At 36.5% G+C, this 20,171-nt stretch overlaps 3 protein-coding genes and 1 pseudogene across 3 annotated transcripts; 2 read left to right on the top strand and 2 right to left on the bottom strand.

The window, feature by feature from the left end:
- LOC131776280 (ADP-ribosylation factor 3 pseudogene) overlaps nt 1-859 on the top strand; it is a 1,005-nt pseudogene extending 146 nt beyond the window's left edge.
- Nucleotides 860-1,358: 499 nt separating this feature from the next.
- LOC131776278 (bifunctional arginine demethylase and lysyl-hydroxylase JMJD6) lies at nt 1,359-8,644 on the bottom strand. The gene is made up of 5 exons (XM_059092450.2): nt 7,443-8,644; nt 6,202-6,505; nt 4,777-4,914; nt 2,109-2,464; nt 1,359-1,886 (listed from the first exon to the last, which is right to left on the bottom strand). The coding sequence occupies exons 1-5, from the start codon at nt 7,763-7,765 to the stop codon at nt 1,424-1,426; spliced, it is 1,584 nt and encodes a 527-aa protein (XP_058948433.2). The 5' UTR covers nt 7,766-8,644; the 3' UTR covers nt 1,359-1,423.
- Nucleotides 3,232-4,255, top strand: LOC131776279 (androgen-induced gene 1 protein-like). The gene has a single exon (XM_059092451.2). It carries the CDS (start codon nt 3,283-3,285, stop codon nt 3,961-3,963), a length of 681 nt encoding a protein of 226 aa, XP_058948434.2. The 5' UTR covers nt 3,232-3,282; the 3' UTR covers nt 3,964-4,255.
- Nucleotides 8,645-9,466: 822 nt separating the features above from the next.
- On the bottom strand, nt 9,467-19,415 carry LOC131776267 (putative E3 ubiquitin-protein ligase UNKL). Its single transcript, XM_059092433.2, has 13 exons — nt 19,270-19,415; nt 18,981-19,190; nt 18,594-18,862; nt 17,728-17,863; nt 16,092-16,209; nt 15,569-15,653; nt 15,101-15,150; nt 14,411-14,626; nt 14,208-14,285; nt 13,578-13,964; nt 12,627-12,956; nt 10,368-10,529; nt 9,467-10,004 (listed from the first exon to the last, which is right to left on the bottom strand). Exons 1-13 carry the CDS (start codon nt 19,413-19,415, stop codon nt 9,828-9,830), a joined length of 2,364 nt encoding a protein of 787 aa, XP_058948416.2. The 3' UTR covers nt 9,467-9,827.
- Between the last annotated feature and the right edge of the window lie 756 nt (nt 19,416-20,171).

The raw sequence follows: 20,171 nt of genomic DNA on the forward strand, positions 1-20,171 counted from the left end.
GTGGGCCTGGATAATGCGGGGAAGACGACCATCTTGTATAGGTTGAAACTTGAAGAGATCGTATCCACTGTCCCTACTTTAGGCTTTAACGTGGAAACTGTTACTTACAAGAATATATCCTTTACAGTGTGGGACATTGGAGGGCAAGACAAGATAAGAAGCCTTTGGAGAGTTTACTTTCAAGGTACACAAGGCTTGATATTTGTGGTGGATAGCGCTGACAGGGAGCGAATCGAAGAAGCCAAAACTGAATTGCACAAGCTTTTGGGCGAAGAACAACTAGCAAATGTCGTACTTCTAGTCTTAGCAAATAAACAGGACATGCCTGATGCTATGGCTGCTTCTGATGTTCGTGAAATGCTTGGTTTAGGAAGCATGCGAGAAAGGCCTTGGTTTGTGCAGTCCTCTTGCGCTGTGAAAGGCGAAGGTTTATATGAAGGACTCGATTGGCTAGCATCGCAGATCAGAGCAAGAAAAAGCTGGATTTGAGCTGAATTGACTGTATAAACTGCATAAGTGTACATCATTTGGTTCAGTAAACTACAAGTTGTACAAAAGACAGGTGTTTCGCCCAACAAGACGGAACTGCAGAGTCTTGAAAAAGTACAATGAGGTTTAGTGTTAGCAGGTGTTAATAGTGCACACTCTTGTCTCAAAGACAATAGCATTTTTTTCCTTTTTTGATTTCGAATGCAAGGTAAAAATAGAGAGTCAGACAGAAGCTTTTGACCTTGGGTTAGTCTTAAAATACCAACACATTATAAGGTCTTAAGTTTTAGGGTAAGAAAATATGAGTTCAGGTTAGGGGGCATATATTTGGAACTACTAAACAGAAAATAAACATTTACTTTCAATAATATCCTTGTGAGAGAGAATTATTTCAAGTGTTAACTTCAGTTTTTCACTAGTCAAAACATGCTTCATTTCATCAATGTGTAATCAAAATGAATTATATCTGAAAGATATCACTGGTACACTAATAATCAGGTGACCAGTTTGGCATGACATAGTATGTCACAGGACATGAGACAAGCTGGGAAATGAGTGGCATCACTAGAGGTCAACAAAAATATTCTCCTTTTACTTCCCTCTTCTGATCTTCAATGGAAAATTATGAATTAATGGGCATTAAGTTAAACTCATCCAACATCACTGGAAAATCATCCCTTGTCGCTTGTGATAACATATCTTGTAATCTGTGGTATGACACCTTTTAATGTGAGAGTGGATTTATTAACATTTTTTAATGGAACCATTAATATATATCATTAAAAATAAATTAATATTTGTCAACTTGACAAATTTTCTGGCTGATGTGATTTTTTTCAATAAATGAAACCACAGTATTCATAAAATGAAGTCAAGCACTTAACAGATGATTTGGCTGAAAGCATGTAATTTAATAATTACCAGTACATGCTGGTTATTTATCAGTGTAATTTTGCAAATCATCCATATCAATATCAAAGTCTTTATAATTAACTCGAGGCCATGTCTTGAAATCTTTCCAGGAAAGGTCACTCTGTTGACTAAACATTTTCACTGGAAAATTATCCCTTGTCATTTGTATTAACAAATCTTGTGATCTGGGATCTATCAATGCATTTCCTCTCAGTTCCTCAAGAACAACATGAAGGTTTGACAAGTCAACAAAATTTGATGAAACTGCTAAAGAATCTTCCAAGTTTTCCACTCTGTGTGGGCAGCCATAAGGAACAAACAACAGCTCACCAGGTTCTAAAATGCATTGACGAGGCACTGCTGACATCAACAGGGGAAATTTATCAAGATCAGGACAACTCAGGTCTACGTCAAATGCAAGGTCAAGTGAATCCTGGTAGTGTGGATAAAGTAATGGAATGTCTTCTCTCTGGAAGAATGTCCACCTATAGTGAAAAGAGATTATTGGTCATTATAAAACCAATTGCTGAAAAAAATAAAAACAGCCTTCTTGCAGATCTCTTGCAGACTTGACCCAAACTTAAACCCTCGGCAAAGAAACACTTATGTGGCAGCATAATGATAATGAAGGCCTCCTCCCAGCCTATCACATGATATCACTTGCAACTATCTCAATTATAAGCAATTTTGAGTAAGTATACCTTTACCTTTTTCTGCCCTGGAATAGTGCCATCCAGAAATTTGAACCAAATGCGTCAACATGAAGGTCACTGTGCAATCCTTTAGGTGCAATAAAAAGACTTGGCCAACTATCCCGGTATAATGATCCTGGGGCAGTTCTCTGCAAGAAATCTCCTGCAAAATACTTGGGAATCTTTAGTTCTTCTGCTAAGTCAGGAGCGTGTGTTGGTATGCTCCAATCAAACAAGTAAAGTGGTTCCTTTAATGTTTGCAGGGAGTCGATAAACTCAGATACTTTCATGTTACCAGCTGGTTCAAGCTTTGCCCATTCTGTGGATTCTTTCACCATTCTTTTGAGTGTTGCTCTCTTGTTTCCAATTGCCTGCAATAGCAAGCATGAAAGATGAGTCTAGAGAGCTTTCTCTAAATAAATAGATAACAAAAGGTTAAAAACATCCCATCTGTGGGCATGAGACAATGATGGGGGCTATCACCGACAAGCCTACTTACAGCGCATAGCAACTGAATATTTTTTTGGTTTCTTTTTCGCCGTGTGACAAGCACGTGCTACGCAAGAGACGCTCAAAAGTTGCTGTTTGTCTAACACTTTTATTTCTTTTCTTTTTGTGTTCTAAGAAAACTTAGTTCCTCTCTCCACTTACAATCACAACTTTCAAATCTGACAAGTGACACTCATGCCAATATTTGTTTTATTTTATTTTTCAATCAAATTCTTTCAAGAGCATGAACTGTTTTCTACCAAGAGTGAACAAACAAACAAACAAAAACATCACGGAACGCGTTCTTTTAAAGTTGACCCTACTTTCTGACAATAAATGTTTTATTTATCATGTTTTCAGCCGTTAGGTGGCGAGAACTTAAGACATATCACAGTTTCGTGGTGTCTGCCGAGAAATATATCGGAGAGGTTGAGTTATCGGAAATATTAAGGAGTGAAACGGTGAAGAAGAAAAAATTATCATTTCCATCCTGATGCGTCAAGAAAAAAATTTTGATCTCTGAAGAACGCTTGATGTGTTAAGAAAATTCGACCGTAATTGTTTTCTTTGTGTTGTTCAAACACGTTTGAAAAGTCTGTCACATGACCCTGACATGTTCGTGACATTTATACAACGCGTGTAATATCAGTCCAAAGTTTCATCTTCCGGGAAAACAAACGCATCGTGGAGTTGATTCAAAATGGCAGGTGTTTGGGGCCCTTTCCTGTTTCACTATTTGTGTTTTATGGTACATTTGATTGGAGTAACGTACTATATGACAGAAATTCACCTTCCAGTTCACCAAACCTACGGAGGAAGATTCAAATTCTTAACTTTTATCAACATGCTGTTACACTTTGGGTACTTCAACATTGCCGCTGTCACAGAATTTCACGAGATCATTAAGAAGCGAAAGAGCCACATCTTCGCGTCCGTTTGCGACCACATGTTTGCTTGCTTTGTGTTCCCGGTCGGAACGACAGTGAGCTTGTTATTTTGGGGTCTTTACGCTGCCGATCCAAACTCTTGTCAAACACCAGAAGAAGCGAAACAAATTCCCGCGTTGCATAATCATTACATGCATACATTCCCTTTAGTGACAATCTTGGAACTATGTTTTATTCGCCACGAATACCCGACTAAGAAGAAAGCTATGGTTTCTGTCGTAGGATTTGCAGCTTGTTACATTCTCTGGGTTCTGTGGATAGCATTTGCAGCAGATATTTGGGTGTATCCATTTTTAGAGAAGTTAGATGCGCTCTCTATTGCTGCATTTTTCGCGTTTTCTGTTGGAGTCTTCATATTCATTTACCACATTGGAGAGTGGGTGGCTCAATGGAGATGGGGACAAGGTGTTTCAGTGGAAAAGAAAAAACTCTAAGTAAGCTGTAATTAAAAAAATTGTAGGGATAAATTTTTAAGTGCGTTATAAAAAAGACATGGCGTGACACACTGCACCCAAATTAATTGATATTTCTTGGAAACGAGAAGAGGGAGCGGTTTTGGATCATAACAGCAACCTCTGACGGATACCTTCTCCGCTCGAAAATGAAAAGAAATGCTAACACTAGATAAAGGTCCTGTAAGTAGTTATTGCATTTAATTGTCAGTACAATTTAAGAGAAGTAATTTTGCCAAAGAAATGTTACAAAAATAAATACATAGCATAGAGACCAAGCCATAGGAAGTCATAGATTTTACTAATACAGGAATCATTGTAGCATCTTAAATAAAACACAGCACTTACAGTTGAAGTTCTCTTTCAATATGCCCCTGCTAAACAATTATGAGAGGCAGGAAGGCATTTAAATCTCAGTGGCTGCGAAGTGTCCACAATTTCTAGAAAAACATGCCCCCAGTTACCCCCAGAAGCTTTCACCAGAGGTAGTTGTCTTTCTGCCCTCCAACTGAATTTTTTACAAATACTAAAGGGAAACTGATTTTAAAAGAGATGCATTTATTCCTGGAACAATTTTAAACACATTTTCATCTCTGTCAACAAAAAGTATTAATAAAAACTTAGCGCTTACTGCATTCTGAGATTTCAAAGATAAACATAACACTTTGAAAATTGCCTTTGGATAGGTGTAAATTTCAAGTATGAATTTCTTATTGTTAATAGTAAAATGATGGGGAATTGTTTTAGTCCCTCTAATTACATCACATGAAAAACAGTGTTGAAAATAACATTCACCTCTTTTATATGCTTAAAGTCCCAAGGGGCAGTAGTCATGGTAACCACCAGTCCTGTGATAATAACAGGGGTACCAGTCATACAATACTCAAACAAAAACTGTTTTGCTCCCAGAGTATTGCAGTGACGCCTCTCTACCTGAAAAGATAAAAAATAATAAATAATGAGTTCAAGGGAAGAAGGGGTATCTGGAATTATGCCCTATGCTATATTTGACGAAAATCTATTCCTCCCTCTGGTATAAGGGAATAAAGAACTGCATGAAAGCAGAATCTAGCTCTCAATCAAGGTCACTAAAGCCCAATTTACAGTTAAAAATATATTTTTGAAGGAACCATGACTAGCTTATTTGGACATGATTTTAGAGGTGGATACAATAAGAACTGCCAGCACTAGACAAGCAAATCACCAAATTTACACTCTGTGCAAGGCTTATGGTTCTGAAAGATACCCTTGACAGTAATATATCACACTCTGTATACCACTGAACACCCCCAAAACCACACCCTGCTGGATATCACATGTCTGTTTCCATCCTTGAGGAAGATCTGCTTACATAACCTAATTAAGGACCTTTACCCTTTAACTCCTATGAGTGACCAAGACAGGATTTCTCCTTACAATATCAATAAAATATCAACCAGACAAGTGATGAAAATAAAGAAAAATATCAATTTGGGGATAATTAGTTGATCCAATACTAAATTCTTTGAACAAACATAAGAATTGTATGGTTGACAATAAGGAGAATTACAAATTTGATCTAGGAGTTGAAGGGTTAACTGCTAAATGACATGGCTTTTTAACTCTCTGGCAGAAAGATATTTCATTGTAGTATCATAAAATAGATTCCATGTTGCTACCTGTGCATTTGTCTGTACAGCCATAGATCATAGATGATGTCAAAATGTGGTAAGAACAAAAAATGTGGCTCAAGTGTGTCACTGATGTACTTATTACAAATTGACATCTTCTGTGATCTTTTACTGTGCAGACCCAAGACAACATAGAATATATGTGTCTGATGTGATAAAAAAGCAAAATGTTGTTAGTATTGACATCTCCTTAGCATCTGTCCTCCCTAGACAATATAATTATGCTAGAACGACTCAAAATAACTTTACATTTCAGCTTACCATTTAAGCATCATGTATTCAGTGATCATAGAATTCCCAATGTAAGTATACCAGCAAGATAATGTCACTCAGTCATTTTCATTTCCATCATCTTCCTCAATATCTGCCTGGAAGGCAGCCTACTAATTGGGGGCCACAAAATAGGGTTTTGATGTGGTGTAGTCTCCAGACCCTAAGAAGCAGTCAGTGACTACAATTTTGGTATGGTTGTGATCTGAACAACTTTGCCAACCAAATTCAGGTCACAAGGCTCTTCATTTTTTTCCCCTGTCAAGGCATCTCAACTCACCTCTACTGGCTCAGGCATCTTATGATCAGTAGAAGGATGTGGTAAAAAATGTTCCTGAAGACTTCTTTTTTTATCCTCCAGCTCTTTACTTCGTTGTACTTTCAAATACAGCCATGCTATATTCTTATCCAGTGGATTAAGCTTTGTGGCAACTTCAAGACTACTCAGAGCTGAACAAGTGTCTTTAAGCAAGTCATAGTAGGATGCTAGTGCAGCATGATGTGTAGCACTTGCAGGATGTAATATTATCTCCTTTTTCAGCAGGTTGATTTGCTCCTTTAAGTATGCTTTTCCTGTGGGGAGGCTGTTTAAAAAGAAAAAACAAAGTCCACTACATGATGGCAGATGTATTTTGTATGCATACATTTTAGCCTTGCTGGCCTCACTTTAATCCTTTGACTCCTGAGAGTGACTGGCTTCTAATTTCTCCTCACAGGATCACCCTTGAATTGCACATTACCATTAGGAGAAAAGGAGAAATGATTGCCATCTAAAGAAGCTCTTGATTGTTAAACAATTTCTCCTTGTCAGCTCCTTGCAAAATGTAGAGAACAGTATGGAGAATAAGCATTCTGATGTTAGGGTGTAAAGGGTTAAAGGAAAATTTTCAGTTTATCCAGGTTGACATTGTCAACCTTGATAAACTGAACTGTTCTCTACATTTTGCAAGGAGCTGACAAGGAGAAATTGTAGATTTGAAGGGCTACTTTCATGGTTAAAAAAAGGAATAAAATTACCGCTGCCCAATTTTGAAAGAGGTCTGTAGAACAAAAAATATAAATGAACGATGTGGAAATCTTGGAGTAGGGCAAGTTTCGTAAAAGAAAGCCTATAAGAAATGTTACAGCTCTTTGATTTCAAATCTCTCTTTTTGTAAAACAGTAGTAGAATCCTTTCAAATACCAAATAGTAACCACAATTCTACTCAGGAAATAAGCAGCATGAAAATTTCCATTTGACTTCTCAGTTTTGATTGGTAGATCCTCATGTGGTAAGTGTTTGTATTTTTATGTCAATCTTTAATTAAAGCAAGTAAACTAAAACCAGTATGTCTAATGTTATTGTATTTTAAATGCCACTCTCCATACCCATTGGTAAAATTGAACATTGGAAATGTTACCCTTTTTGGACAAAGTCCATACCCACACTCCATCAGAGGCAACCTCCCCCCCCATCCAAATCACCCCGTTCTCACCTCAGACTCCCATAACTGGCCTCATTATCGTTTTAACAAAACCTACCCAGCAACATATTTCAGAACTGTATTAGGGTTAACCGATTTTGGAATGCTTGTAAAATCTTTTAATCCAGGCTCCTTTTGTCTTTCTCTCCACCACTTTGCCAGAGCGGGCCGAGCCCATAAAACTCTTTCTCCCTCATAATTATCTTGCACACTGGGTTGTCTTCTGTCCTCTGCACGATCCAATCTCTGTCTTTTTACCTGAATTAATTGTTCAGATTCTTCTCTAATATCATTTGCTGGAGGCCATTCGCTAAGATATTCCCTGTCGTTTGAGAGATCAACCAATTTTTCAGCTGTCAAGGAGACGAGGGGATCCGCCATCTTGAATATGTAAACTTGGTTTCAGTCTACGTCGGCATGTAGGACTAAAATACCTTAGCTACAAAATCTCTGGTCAAATCCACAACGTCATCTTGCGTGTTTGACTAATAAATGGATAATTTTCAAACAGGACAGAACTGAGGTCAGGAAGAAAGCAACACATCTCGTCGTGTTCCATGTTTACAAGTTAGAAACGAAAGAGAGACCTGATCCCTTCCCCAACTCCGACAAACATTGATAATAAGGAGCCCTGCGAGCGAGCCCACCCCTTGGAGGGCTTGCTGGCAGGCTATGTTAAGGGCGCTTTACATGTTTGTGTATTTTTCAGCGCAGAAAAAGAAGACATTAACAATGACGGGCAGAAAAAAAAGGAAACCAAGTTACAAACTCAACAATTTACGCCAGTAAGCGGCGAACGAAGAACTGATTAACTCTTCCTGTAGCCGTCTATCGAACGTTTGGGTTCAAGTAGATCAGTTATGTAAATTCTTATTGTTGTCTGCAGTTGTCGCCGCTTGAAGATTTGAGTGACGCCAGCAAGAATTATGTGACATCCCATCAGTAATTCCTAGTTCATATTGAAATGTCTTTTTCACGTACGCAGTTTTTCCTGAATATTTAGTCAAAAGATCATGGCTTAACACTATAGTCGTATACATCTGAGAAGAACCAACCAACCATCAAAAGAAACCTAGCACACTTTTCCCTATGAGGGAATACGAGGCAAAATGTCAGGAAACAGTGGGAAGGGAAGAAAATTACTTTTGAAAAACAAGGACAAAATTCAATTTTTTTAAGGAAAAGGTAACATGAAGACTTTCTGAGAGGGGCTGGGGAAGGGGAAGTGTGGAGCTACTCTTGTAAAATAACATTTTTTTCATCACTTGCTTAGGGCACCTCGAGTTAATTTTTTGTTTAGTTACGTCATTGCTAGTGTTTCAAAATTATTATATAAATCACACTGCTATAACCATTACATTCTTATGGCTTTAGGTTGGTCTGAGAAAAGGGATTCCCCTGAATCTAAGAACATAAGAAGCATACCTCCCATGTGCAGGTATAAGGAACAAAACGTTTTGATTTAATTTTTCCAGAACAGTTAGATGGCCCAAAGCGTTTAATTTGCTTAAGTTTTGTGAAACCAAAACCTAAGTTACCTGAACCACCAATCAGTGCAAAGAAAAATATTAGGAGCCCATTTGAACAAAAAGCAAAAAAAAAAAACAGGCAGTGTTTCAGTAAAGAAAAACGTAAATGGACACGTGCTGTTTACTTTCCTTTCTACATCTCGATTGAGAGGATGGCAAACTTTTTTAAAGGCCATCCTGATGCAAAAGTGAAGCAATACCAACGTTTAACCCTTTAACCCCTAAGAGTGATTAGTAACTATTTTCTCCTGTCAGTATCACTGCCAAATTAAACATCGAGATCATGAGAATATAAGAAAATGATTGCCAACTATAGAGGCCCTTGATTGTTAAACAAATCCTCTTTGTCAGCACCATAGGAAATACCTAGAGAACAGTATGGAGAAAATTTATACTGATGTAAAGGGTTAAATCCTGGATAGTTTTCCATACTCAACTCAAAATTGCTTTGGTAATTCAACAAAGAAACTGAGGGAGAAGGTGGAGTAAGAAGAAAATTTACAGAAGGCTTGATTCCCAAAACTACTATCAAGTTTTGAAATGACAGCTGTTTTTAATTCCTCTCTCTCAGACTGTCTTGTAATGGACAACATATCTTTTGACATTTACTCTGCAATTCTTAGAATAAGAAGTGCTGATAAATACACTAAATGTACACCCAGCACGGAATGTTTGGACCTCCAAGTTCAAAATAAATTCATTACCGAAAAGGAAATAATATTATTAATAATAATAATAATAATTTGAAATGAAACAAGCATTCATAATCCCTAAGAAATATTCTTTGAATAATATATGCATTAATAATTATACCTTAAAAGCTAAATTCATAGATTTCTAAACATCATATCAAGTCCTAAAAGGGAATAATTGAAAACAGGCTAAACACTGCCTAACTGCAATATATTACGTCCTCAAATGGGTATATTTATCAAAGTTTTTTGTGTGATTTGAACAAGACACACTGGGCATTCCAATCTTTGTGAAGCACATGCCTCACACATTGTACAATGCGAACACGGTGCTGTCATTATGCATCTCTGTTGTTCCTCACAAAGACTACAAATTAAAGCTACTTTTCTATACATCACCTGCAAAGGGAAATAAACAAGCTCTGTTAAAAATTCTGCTCCAACTTTCCACTAAGAGTACATATGCCAGTAGTTCATTTAAAGCAATTTCATGGACTTATCACAGGTAAAGGCATTGAGATTTGAGTTTGACTTCTAAAAGTGTAAACACATGCTGACAGATCAACTCAAGTACTCCTTTAAATTTTCTCTTTCAGTTAATATGCAGACAATGGGAATGTTCATTTGACATTAAATAACTCACACTTGTATTTCACCCATTTTTTCCTGTTGTCTTAAACAATGATTAGGAATTAAACTACAAATCATACTGGCTAAATGTAATATGGTCACAACATAAACATTATTGATATCACTACCCACCTGATTTAATTTTTCTAAATCTGAACTGAGCTGTCGATGAATCTGTCTCATTTCTAACAGAGGTAACTCCCCTACATCATCCACTGTGTTGAGAGTGTGAAGATGGGGGCCACCTTTAATTTCTTCCATTTCTTTTCTCAAGCTTACTACTTGAGATTCAATCTAAGAAAAAGGAAAATCAACATACAATTAAAATGTAACTATCAGCTTGTTACTATTCTTATTAAAGTAAAAAAATAATAGTTTCTTTTATCAGATTTTTAAAATCATATTATCGTGGTGTAAAAATTATTGGGCCCCCCTCCCCCCCCCAAAAAAAAAAATTGTCAAAACTTTTTTCAAAAATTTGATCTCACACTCTAAATTATGAAATTATTTGGAGTTCAGGCCAAAAATGGATATATCAAGCACACTAGGGCGGATTATTGAGTGGTTGCAGTATATACTAAGTAGCACCCCAGATGACATCATAGGAATACAGGACATTTTGCAAAAAAGACTTTTTGCACAAGTCTTTTAGCACAAGTTTTGGACTGTTCGCACAATTCTTAGTGGTCATTTTGCACAATAATTTTAAGTGAGAAACATCAATATAAAAGGTATACTAATTGATACTGATAAGACATTTCACCTTCACATATCACTTTCAATAAGATCCAATGGCAAGAACGTAGACATTTATGTAATAACTTCAACTAGATCGAAATGCTTGTGAACATGATCACTATTCTTACTTGAAGAAAGGAACAAATCTTTCTCTCTATGAAAATGTAAAGAACTCCCTATTCAAAACGATTACTTCCTTTACTTTTCCTTTGTTAAACAAAAAACCTTTCAGTTTTGACAGTACATCATCCACTACAAACAAACGAACATGACAACCCAACACTAAGGACGCCATGTTGATTTCAAAAGTAATTGTCACCAATCCACCCTCCTCTGAAGTCAAAGTAAAAACCTGCAAACTGTTTCACTTTTTATTTAAAAGGAGAAAAGACCTATCTACAAAATTTGTGTAAATATATAAAATTCAAGTTCATGGCCATGTTAGCCAAGGAATCATGCATATTTTAACTCGCTATTTGGTCAAGACTCGTAGAAATTTAGCCCTTTCCTACATTCATTTAAGCTATAGTACATCTAGATTTCTTTATTTGTTTTGATCTTAAGCTTGTATGATTACTTATTGAACGGCTAGCATATAATCTTTGAATTATTTTGAATTCTTGAAACTTTCGTGAAATCATTTGTTTACATCATGGTTTCTATGACGCTTATTGATCAATACTGAACTCTCCATCGCTCAGGTAATTGTTATTAGAATAATTTGAAAGGTTACTACTTGATAGATGTATTAAACTTTATGATCTTTAAAATTATTACAGATCGAACTTGTCTTTCTACAAGATCACTAGTTACTACCTACACTGACACATTCAAGTTGTCAAATCACAACACTTGCATGTGCCGACATTTGATCTGAATCACTCTCTGAATATCGAGTTATTAATGTTGAACTGTTTTTGCTGTACGTATTACCAGTATGCCTAATTTTCATTATATAACAGAGATATAAGGAGCAAGTTTTCAATAGCTTTATTTGAAACTCTTACAGATTGATAAAACATGCTATTTGAAGGCGATCAAACAAGGAGGGAAGACTGGTGACAATTACTTTCGAAATCAACATGGTGTCCTTAGCGTGGGTTGTCATGTTTGCATGTTAACTTTGCAGTGGATGATACTGTCAAAACTAAAAGGTTTTTCATTCAACAAAGAAAACATTATAGAAGTAGTCATTTGAATAGTGAGTTCTTTACATTTTCATGGAGAGAGATTTGTACCTTTCCTTTCTTCAAGAAAGAATAGTGATTGTGTTCACGAGCATTTTGATCTAGTTGAAGTTATTATGTAAATAAATGTCTATGTTCTCGCCGTTGGATCATGTGAAGGTAAAATGTCTTATCAGTATCAATCAGTATACCTTTTATATTGATGTTTCTCACTTATGATTATTGTGCAAAATGACCACTAAGAACTGTGTGAACAGTCCAAAACTTGTGCTAAAAGACTTGTGTGAAAAGTCTTTTGTGCGAAATGTCCAGTTACCCATCATAGACATTCCAAGAGGGATGGGCAAGTTTAACTAACATTTAAAAGTTAAGTTTCAAATTAGGAAATCATGGACTTTTTTCCTAAATACTAACAACAAATTCTTGGTGGATATTCTAAATAACACTTCTGTTCAAATTAATTTACCTCTTCCTTTTTCATAATGGCTTCTACTTTTCCTTGCTCGGCTTCCTTTGCCTTTTTTGCTGATTCTTCTGCCTCCTTCTTCCAGGCATCACAAGCCTGCTTTGCTTGAGCCCAGGACTCTTCCCATGAAGCCAGCTTGGTTTTGGCAGCCATGAGATCTTCACTAAGTCGCTGAATTTCACTTGAACTGTTACTGAGACCCAGTGGTGATGATAGCTGGGGAGAGCCTATTGATTTGGGTGAGTGGAGCTGAGCTGTAAGTGGATCCAAAACAGAGGAATGTAGACTACTACCCCTTACTAATGGACTGGCACGGTAAGGATTACAGCCCTGTGCAAAAGAAAAATAACATATCAAATTACAGCGTCAACAGAATTGCATTTATCTAGGACCTGCTGTGCATATTTGAAGACTTCATCCCAACGAGTACCAAGTTAAATGAAATATTACCAAAACATGCATCATATAAATCCAAATCACTCAAATTCCATTGTGACAGTAAATAAGTTTACAAGACTTTATGTCAACAGCAATGGTGACCTGAATGTGTTTTCTAGGCAAATTTCAATATTATTTTCTATCCTAGTTTTACCCAGTCACAGTGTAATATGAATGACTGGAGTCCTGTTGGAATACTTTTTAACTTTCCCATGATCATTTTGTCACTCTTACATGATGAATTCCTGTAAACACTATCAGAGAGACTAAACAGCCTTGTTAAAGAAACATAATTAATTCAAATTGTATCCGATACAAACAACATTTTGTGCTAAACAGAAAAAAAGCACCCTTCTCCTCTTAAAGAGTGGAAACAGCTCTTAAAACCAGGTCCAAAGCATCTGCAAAAGTTACCTGGAGTATAGCCCTTTTTCTAAACTTTTTTGAGGCTTTACTTTCTTTTCATCTTTTCTTAGCTATATTTTTTCGCTATAGACTGTTAAATGTAAGTACCTTTTGTCCTGATATTAACTGTGAGGTGGAACCATAAGATGAGGAAAACTGTCCTAATGGTGAAGTGGGTGATTGAGTGAATGGTTGGGGTGAGCCTGGGCCTGTATCAGCCCCAGGTATGGTAACAGGTGCTGAGCACATTGGATTTATGTTAAGTGCTGACAGAGAATCTCCTATTGTTGATGACACTGGTGAAGCATTGTTGAGCTCTTTCTCTAATTCAGTAACATCAAAGTCATCTAGATTAAGGTCATCAAGGGCACTCTCCACCACAGACTCCACAGTGTCAGCAGCAGGGTAGAAGGGTGGTGCACTGGCTGATACTGATGACAAATTGGATGAGGCAGAACTGGCCATAGAGAAGGACTGTCTTGTACTAACTACATTCTGATAGAGAGAAAAGTTGCAATCTGCAGTGCACATGTTTATTCCAATAACACAAGGATGCCCTTATCTACATGATGATTAGTGGTCATACCATAAAAAAATTTCATACTAGCATGTGTTTATATCATTGATATACACCCAGTTCACAACATTTCACAAACAAAAGGCAAAGTTCATAAATTAAAGTTTGCTTTGATTCCATTTGAAAGCAAAACTGACCTAGAAAGAACTTTAAGTGCATACCTGCTTCCTTCGGGCTTTCTCTATGTCATCTAAAGTAGGGTCATTTTCGATTGATAACAGTTGTTTTCTTATGAATGCCTAGGGAGAGAGTATTACATTGTTACATAAAAAAGAAAAAAGGTCACATGAGGATTTTAATCATCACCTATAACGGAAATTAGCAAAAGGCACTAAACATTATTATTTACAGTTTTTCTACTAGCCTGATGTTCATCTTCTCTACTTCCACTTCGCTCAGAACGTTCTGAACCAGGAGCTTTAGGATATAAACTACAAGGAGTGGATGGTTCACTAGAGTACGACCCTCCTGATGATGTTGACATAGATCGTGTAGGTTTGCTGATAGTCTGTGATAAACTTGCTATAAATCCAACTCCATTATCAACAGGACTTAATGGTGATGGAGGCATTGAATAAAACTGTGAAGTAATCATGAACAGGATACTGTTACTTACCAAAGCATTATTTTCTAACCAGTAGCCATCAAACTTATGCAAATCAGGTACACTAAGTTTGCAGATGTGCTAAATAGCCCACAAAAAACATAGTTTTTCTACATTTCCATAGCACAAAGCAAATGGGAGCCTCACTGCTTCCTTGACTCTAGTCTATCACAGGTTACTCAATCACTTTTTCAATTTCCCTTGACAGTTTGCTGATACTTACTGATAAATTTAACTAATGTATGTAACAACATTACCATAAAGAACATAAAACTTTGATAACCATCAAGTGCAAAGGCTTAATCCTATATCTCTTGATGTGTATTCTCCAACTATATGTAAACCATTGGGGTAACAATGGTTTACAAGTAATTGTATTCCATAAAGAGGAAACAAGATGACCCTACACTGTAAAACTTTTTTTTGCATTTTATGATCAGTATTTAGTACCTGACTAAAACTTTGCTCCCCATTTGCTTCTTTAGTGGTAACAGTATCCTCTGTGGACAAACAAATCATTTAAACTTAACCTTTTTTATTAAGTTTGTTTAATCTTGTTTGCTGTAAATGAAAGACCAAAAAAAAAAGACAAAATTATTACATAGTGATTTTAAAAAAAGACTTCTAGATAACCTTTTGAGAAAACAATTCAAGTACATTGTGAGAGAACATTTCAACTTAAATATTGCCTGCCAATAGACAATTGAGCCAAACCAATAAGCTATTACAAACTGTTTCAACATGTGACCTGTTTATTTAAATCAGATGATTGTCTCATGATGATTTAAAATAAAAGTAAATGTCTGGTGTTGAAAACTAAAGTAGATGACATTTAAAAGTGACTCATTGGTCATTTTTGTGAGAATTAAAAAAGAAAAGAAAGCGCATGTCAAGCCTAAGTCAGGTCCAAATACTTACGGTCTACATGTGCAAATGCACAGAAAGGTCCTCTGGGACAATAGCCTGTCTGTTGCATATCATTACATTTTGTTGACTTGTAAATCTGTCACAAATATCATAAAATACATGACTTTCTTATATATTATGTAATTAGCCACCTCTGCGCTGACAAGGGGAACATAATGCATGCCAGGAAAGTGTAATGTTCATTTTGTGAAAAAATCTGTCATCAGTTCTGTGAGACAAGAGCGCTTGTTGATTTTTTTAATTATATCTAATTTCATCAAGTCTCACTAATCTTCAAAGACACCGTCATCTTACCCGAGCAAGAAAAATTCTTGTCAGGCATAACATCTGACAATCTTTTCAATTTACAAGCCACAATAGCACAAACAACTGAAAGTAACTTTCATTCATTCTTGAAATCAGTTGCATCTTTAATGACTGTCAATGCAGACCTTAACTACATCATTCAACACTCTTCACTAGTGTCAATCCAGGAAACTTTCAAAGATTTATTAACAATAATATTACAACACACCTCTGGGTGAAATTGTTGTTCTGTTCTTGTGTGACAATAAGGGCAACCATCTCCACTCTCACAATTTGTTGGCTCTCCCCATTCATCACCATGCTTCACATGAGGACAAGGAGTTGATCTTGAAATCAAATCAAATGAAAGAAATAAACTGGTCTGTTAATGATTATACTGGTCTAAATAATAGCTGCTTCAAAATACATGAATACTGAGAGACAGAGACCATTGTATTCATAATATTTGAAAAAGAGACTACATGCAATATCAAGAGCAAAATTATCCCACTTTTCAACCTAATGATATCACTCTCCTAGCACAAAACAAACCACTTCAGAAGCATTTTGAAAGTTTGTTTTCTACCTGTGGACTAGTTCTATGTCAGCAGTCTTCAAGTGAACAAATAATTACACCAAGTCAAAGACAGCAAAATATTAGTTGAGTCTTAGAAAGTCAAATACATACTTTATATCACTTTATATTGGTTGGCAAACAGATGTTTATGTCCTTATCGGTTAAAGCTTAGCAGCAAGGCTGCTCTGTGTTGTAAATTTGCTTGCACTTATAATAAATGTTGTTGCAATATTCAAAGTGATGATCCAAACTGAAAATTAACTTGAAATACAGCATGTTTTGTAATTGAAAAACTACAAAGCTTCACTCGTCTTTAATCAGAATTACAAAAATAGTACTTTCTCTCACATTTTGAGATAATTTATAAGTATCTCAATTTTTCTTGGAAAATATTATGACAAGTGCTCATTAAGAGGAAACAGGAAACAAGACAAGATGTGTCTCTCTCAAAGGCATACTTTAAGTGGCTTAAAACAAGCACCTACATGCCTTCAAAAGACTGGGTTCAAATTCTTGAAAGTTGTGTTGCTCAGACACAATCCACACCATTCTACCTCGTATCAAATTCTTTGTTAAAACTTACTCAAGAGTCGAGAGAAAAAACTGACTAAATTTCATGTTTTGCCAGAACTTTTGTTTTCTAACAATTTAGTATGATTTAATGACAGAACAGAGTACATTCATGGAATTAATGGTTGATTAAGACAACTTTGAGAAATGGGGAAACCAAACCAATGAGCAATTAAAAAATTTATAATTTTTGCTTTTATGACTACCTCTCAATAACAGAAAAAAAGTTACATTTGGCACTGGTGATGAAAAAAAAGACCAATTTTAAATCTGAAAATCACACTTAAAGAAACTTGGTCAAGTATCAGGAAAAATAAAACAAACAATGTACCGCTCAAGTTGCATGCATTTATTTCGAATGTGTTCCAGGTTAATGACAATGCAAAAATTTCTTCCTATAAAATTTCAATTTTGGCTATTTGCATGTATTTAAATTTCATTTACAGCAAATTTTTCTAAGGAAAATATGAAGCACAAGAAGTATGTCTAGAAGGAAGAGAGAGATTAAAACTTAAAACCCCTTCAAGGTGGGAGCATGGATATTTAATAGAACAACATAGATCTGTCCTTGCATGTGTGTTTTCCACAGCAAAGGAGAAAAATTGAAACATTTTTCACTTTCCTTTGCTTGCATTTTTTAATTTCAACAACCAGCATTTGTTTTTGCATTGGCATTGCATGCATGCATAAGCTGGCCTTGAGGACACTAGTACAATACCTGTATCTAAATTTCCTTGGACTGCGTCGCCTATCCCTGCTATTGTGATAGTGAGGGCAAGCATAGCCTTGTCTGCAAAGTCTTGGTGGCTTTTTGCATGGTTCAGTCTTGTAACTTGATAAAACATAGTTGGTATCTAAGAAATATCAGATAATATTCTATCAACAGCTTGTTGCCTTTTGTATATGTTCAAAAGGCTGAGATAAATTTACTGTTTACCACTATTTCACTGAGACACTGATAAATAATTACCTTGCACACAGCTCAATTTTCATCACAAAGGACAGCTACTATTTAGAGAAGGAAAACACCAGCTTCCGACAGGACACAAATAATGGTATACAATTAACCGGGGAAAGCACAAATACTTGACAGTAAACGATGTTACACTGGAAATTCCTCATCCACGAACAAAGTGGAAAAGATTAAAGATTAACTGCGATCAGATTTTAACCGTAAAGACAATAGAAGAATCCATAAATAATGAATAACTCTGTAAGAACCACAACTTTGTTAAACGGAAGAGAAATCTCTCATCACATTAGCGTTTATTAACATCAAGGAAACGAATTAATCGCCATATTTTTCAACGAAAATGAGGTTCTAACGGTGAGACGTTCGAAGATTTTGTTTTCAATGCGAATATAAGGCGAAAATATAGTAAACTCCAACGCAATTGAATTCTTATCTCTGTTTCGAGGTCGTATCATAGGGCCTCGAAGGTTACGGTCATTTGTTACCTTTAAATGCATAACAACGCGAAATGATAAAGACTGTATACTTTACGGTTGCGACCAAATCACCATGAAAGTTTAAATGAAGATAGCACTATGTACATTTAGAGCAACGTACAGTACTACACAAACCTTGCCAGCGGGGATCTTCTAGAACTGCTTTGTTATTCTCTATCCCTGTCTGACCTACTTCAGTTTCCTCCTTCTCGATGGCTTGTAATTCTCGTATATCATACACTGGTTGTCTCAGATCGAGTGGTCCATGAGCGAACGCGCAGTGTGGGCCATTTTTTACACAATATCCTCGAGTATCGGTCTCATGAACACAGGTTGCAGTTTTATAGTAACGAAGATGGTATCGACGTTCCACATCGCCAGCTACGCGGTGTAAATAGGGACAGCTGAAAGAGAAAAGGACTTTGAGTCAGCAATTCATCACCCGTACCAAAAATAAACAGTATAAGGCCTCCAGTCCGTAAATAAACGAGGCAGATGCAAGCAAAAATCCCTGGTACGTACTCATCTCCGGACGGGCAAATCCCTGACGTTTCATCGTACTGAGTGCAGTAAACATCAGGACTATAATTGAAGGTGCCATCCCTTTTCTTTTTCGGTCTCCTCCTTCTTTGATTCATGAAGTGCCAGTGAAAACAGGTGAAGGGTCTGTGAGCTGTACACTTGTGCTGTAGAAATAGTGGACATTGCTCGACCCGAAACTCCTTCAGGTACCTGGACGATTCGAAAGGAAAAAAATTATGACAACACGTAAAAACGTTCGCAAAACAAAGAAAATCACAAATACACCTACGTGTAATGGAAAGGCTTCTCCGGCTGTGTTTGAGAAAGGGCAGCTAATTTATTTTCGGAAGAAATGATGGTACTGGAAGAAGTCATTACAGGATCAGAGGACGACATGTTGTTTTGGGGACGTGAGAAAACCAAACGCGCGCGCATCACAACATAGACAAACCAGTGCATCATGGGAACTACTCGTCTGATTGGTCAAAATATATCATGTGATTTATTTCGATCGACTCAAGAAAAAACCGGCAAATGTTTCGAAATATGCAAATACGTTAAGGAATATTTATGACCTTGGAAAACTTCTCGAGAAAATTGATCGCCCGAGGAAAGTTAGAATTATTCGAATTTTTTAAAAATACGAAATTTATTTGTCATTTGTATTTCCTTGCGATATGGTAAAAAGCTTAGAAAATCAGTCTATGAGTACACGAGATTCCTTCGAATTCAGTTACTAGACTCGGCTAATCAACGCAAATAGTTACATTGTGACATAACGGAGACAAAATGCTGTATTAATTTACGTGACCATATAGGCCAAATAACCCTCGCTTAACCCCCGATTGAATGTCGTCTAAAATTACAGGAATGGCGAAGGTAATATTCCACGTCGATTAATACGCCGGTTAGAACACAAAAATTGACCGGAAATCGAGGGGCGATTTTCCGGCCAATGCATCTGCAAAGAACAGATCACGCTCTAAGAAACCGCTGTTAAAACACTTCTGGATTTAACAACGACTAGAGCTTTGCACATGTGCTACCCGAGCGGAATTTACCTACCTGATGTGATCAAAAGTCACCAAAATCTAAATCATCTGGTGAGTAAATGTAACGAAATGGCCATAAAGTAAGCTGCAAAGGGCGTAGTGTCGATAAGGCTGCCAAAAATTTCAACAAAAAAATCGG

This window comes from Pocillopora verrucosa, chromosome 8 (assembly GCF_036669915.1).
Source record: "Pocillopora verrucosa isolate sample1 chromosome 8, ASM3666991v2, whole genome shotgun sequence".
Classification (NCBI taxonomy): Eukaryota; Metazoa; Cnidaria; class Anthozoa; order Scleractinia; family Pocilloporidae; genus Pocillopora; species Pocillopora verrucosa.

Excerpts from the sequence above, each read along its gene's own strand:
- LOC131776279 (XM_059092451.2), top strand. The coding sequence starts at position 3,283 with ATGGCAGGTGTTTGGGGCCCTTTCCTGTTTCACTATTTGTGTTTTATG.
- LOC131776278 (XM_059092450.2), bottom strand. The coding sequence starts at position 7,765 with ATGGCGGATCCCCTCGTCTCCTTGACAGCTGAAAAATTGGTTGATCTC. Across the intron at positions 2,465-4,776 it reads ACTTTAAGCATATAAAAGAG|GCAATTGGAAACAAGAGAGC; the intron begins GTGAATGTTATT and ends TTGCTATTGCAG. Across the intron at positions 1,887-2,108 it reads CTATTCCAGGGCAGAAAAAG|GTGGACATTCTTCCAGAGAG; the intron begins GTAAAGGTATAC and ends TTTTCACTATAG.
- LOC131776267 (XM_059092433.2), bottom strand. The coding sequence starts at position 19,415 with ATGCGCGCGCGTTTGGTTTTCTCACGTCCCCAAAACAACATGTCGTCC. Across the intron at positions 18,863-18,980 it reads ATTTGCCCGTCCGGAGATGA|CTGTCCCTATTTACACCGCG; the intron begins GTACGTACCAGG and ends TTTCTCTTTCAG. Across the intron at positions 10,530-12,626 it reads CCATTATGAAAAAGGAAGAG|ATTGAATCTCAAGTAGTAAG; the intron begins GTAAATTAATTT and ends CCTTTTTCTTAG.